The sequence below is a fragment of the Elephantulus edwardii genome, unplaced genomic scaffold, assembly GCF_000299155.1.
Source record: "Elephantulus edwardii isolate Elephantulus edwardi_28Jun2011 unplaced genomic scaffold, EleEdw1.0 scaffold00410, whole genome shotgun sequence".
Classification (NCBI taxonomy): domain Eukaryota; kingdom Metazoa; phylum Chordata; class Mammalia; order Macroscelidea; family Macroscelididae; genus Elephantulus; species Elephantulus edwardii.
In genome coordinates, this window is record NW_006400160.1 from 31,108 (window position 1) to 32,551 (window position 1,444).

At 51.2% G+C, this 1,444-nt stretch overlaps 1 protein-coding gene across 1 annotated transcript in view; it reads right to left on the reverse strand.

Annotated features, from left to right (window-relative positions):
* CRLF2 (cytokine receptor-like factor 2) overlaps positions 1-1,444 on the reverse strand; it is a gene marked incomplete at its 3' end in the record, with an annotated part of 39,035 nt that overhangs the window by 5,220 nt on the left and 32,371 nt on the right. The window contains exon 8 of the mRNA XM_006902413.1: positions 581-809. Within this exon, the coding sequence (XP_006902475.1) occupies positions 581-809 (229 nt within the window). The remainder of the gene's footprint in view (positions 1-580; positions 810-1,444) is intronic.

The window sequence follows — 1,444 nt, forward strand, 5'->3', positions numbered from 1 at the left end:
CCATCCATCCATTCATCCACCTGTCCATCCATCCATCCATCATCCATCATTCATCCATTTACCCATCCATCCATCCATTCACTCATCCACCCACCAATCTATCTCCTCCACTCCCCCATTCCCTCACTTATCCAACTATGTCTTGATTCATGTACCCCTCACCACATCTCCTCACCCCTCCGTCTACCCTCTGTCTCCCTATCCCACAGAATGAAGAGTCCGAGCAGCTGGCCACGGTTGGGTGTGCTGTGAGAGAGGGTGGACCCATGTGCAGAGAAGCAGGTGACCTCCATGTACCTGGCCATCCTTCTTCAATACCTGTGTCCAGCACCATATTGGAAGAGATGCAGTATGAGAAGCGGGGTGCTGGCGAGCGACCCTGTCATCCAGTGGTCCTGCCCTCACATTGTGTGCTGGAGAAGTCCTGGGTGCAGAACTGGACACAGAGGCCTTTAGTCCATGGGGTCCCCTAGAATGCATGGTCCCAAACACTGGTGTTGTTCCTTGCGTTGATTGTAGAGGGTGACACCTTCTCACAACATCACATAAGCATTGTCATTCACAACGAAGGTGAAATCACCCAGGGTCACCATGTCCCCTCGCTGAGGGGTCCTCTGGGCACTCTTGTGGGGCTCCTCGGCCTTGTCCAGCTCCATCTGTGGGTACAATGTCCCCGCTGTGGGCGCATCCACCTCACCCTTGGCCAGCTGGGCCACCAGCAGGGTGTCCAGGAGGATACTGTCTTCTTCATTCGCTCCGTTGTCCAGCTTACGCACCTCCACCATGTCCTGGGTGTCCTTCATCCACTCCTGAAAAGACACGGGGCGGGGAACCGTGCTGCCTCAGAGCCCAGAGAGACACCCAACAGTGGACAGGGCTGCTGGCTGCCAAACCCAGCCCCTGCACACCCAAACCCCCAACAGTTTCAAATTGCCATTTGCCATCTACACAACCCTAGGCTGTATTATGTTTCAAAATAATTTCTGGGGAGCAGATTTGGGCTCGGTGGTGGTCAGCGTGGAATTGTGCTCTTCAGGTATTACCATTGGTGGAGGGGAGTGTTTCAGAAGACCACCGCCAGGCCATTCTTGGAAGTTGGGGATGGTGTGTGGAAGTGAGATAGAAAATGCATGAAAGGAGGCAGGTGTAGTACATGAAAATTACAGGTGTAGGACATGAAATTACAAGTGTAATACATGAAATTGTGTGTGATATCAATGCACATAAAGGATACTGTCAAACACATTGTCCTTGAACTTTGGAAGCAACCCAAAGTGACAGAAAAAAATGTTCTTGATAGAAATTTTTAAAAAAAACAAAATACAAGTTGAGCTCTGGTGGCCTAGTGGCAAGAAGCTGCACTGCCATCCCAGAGGTGACTGGTTCAAAACCACCAGATGCTGCGCTGGAGAAGGAGGAACAATCTCCTCTTGTACCTGTCAGA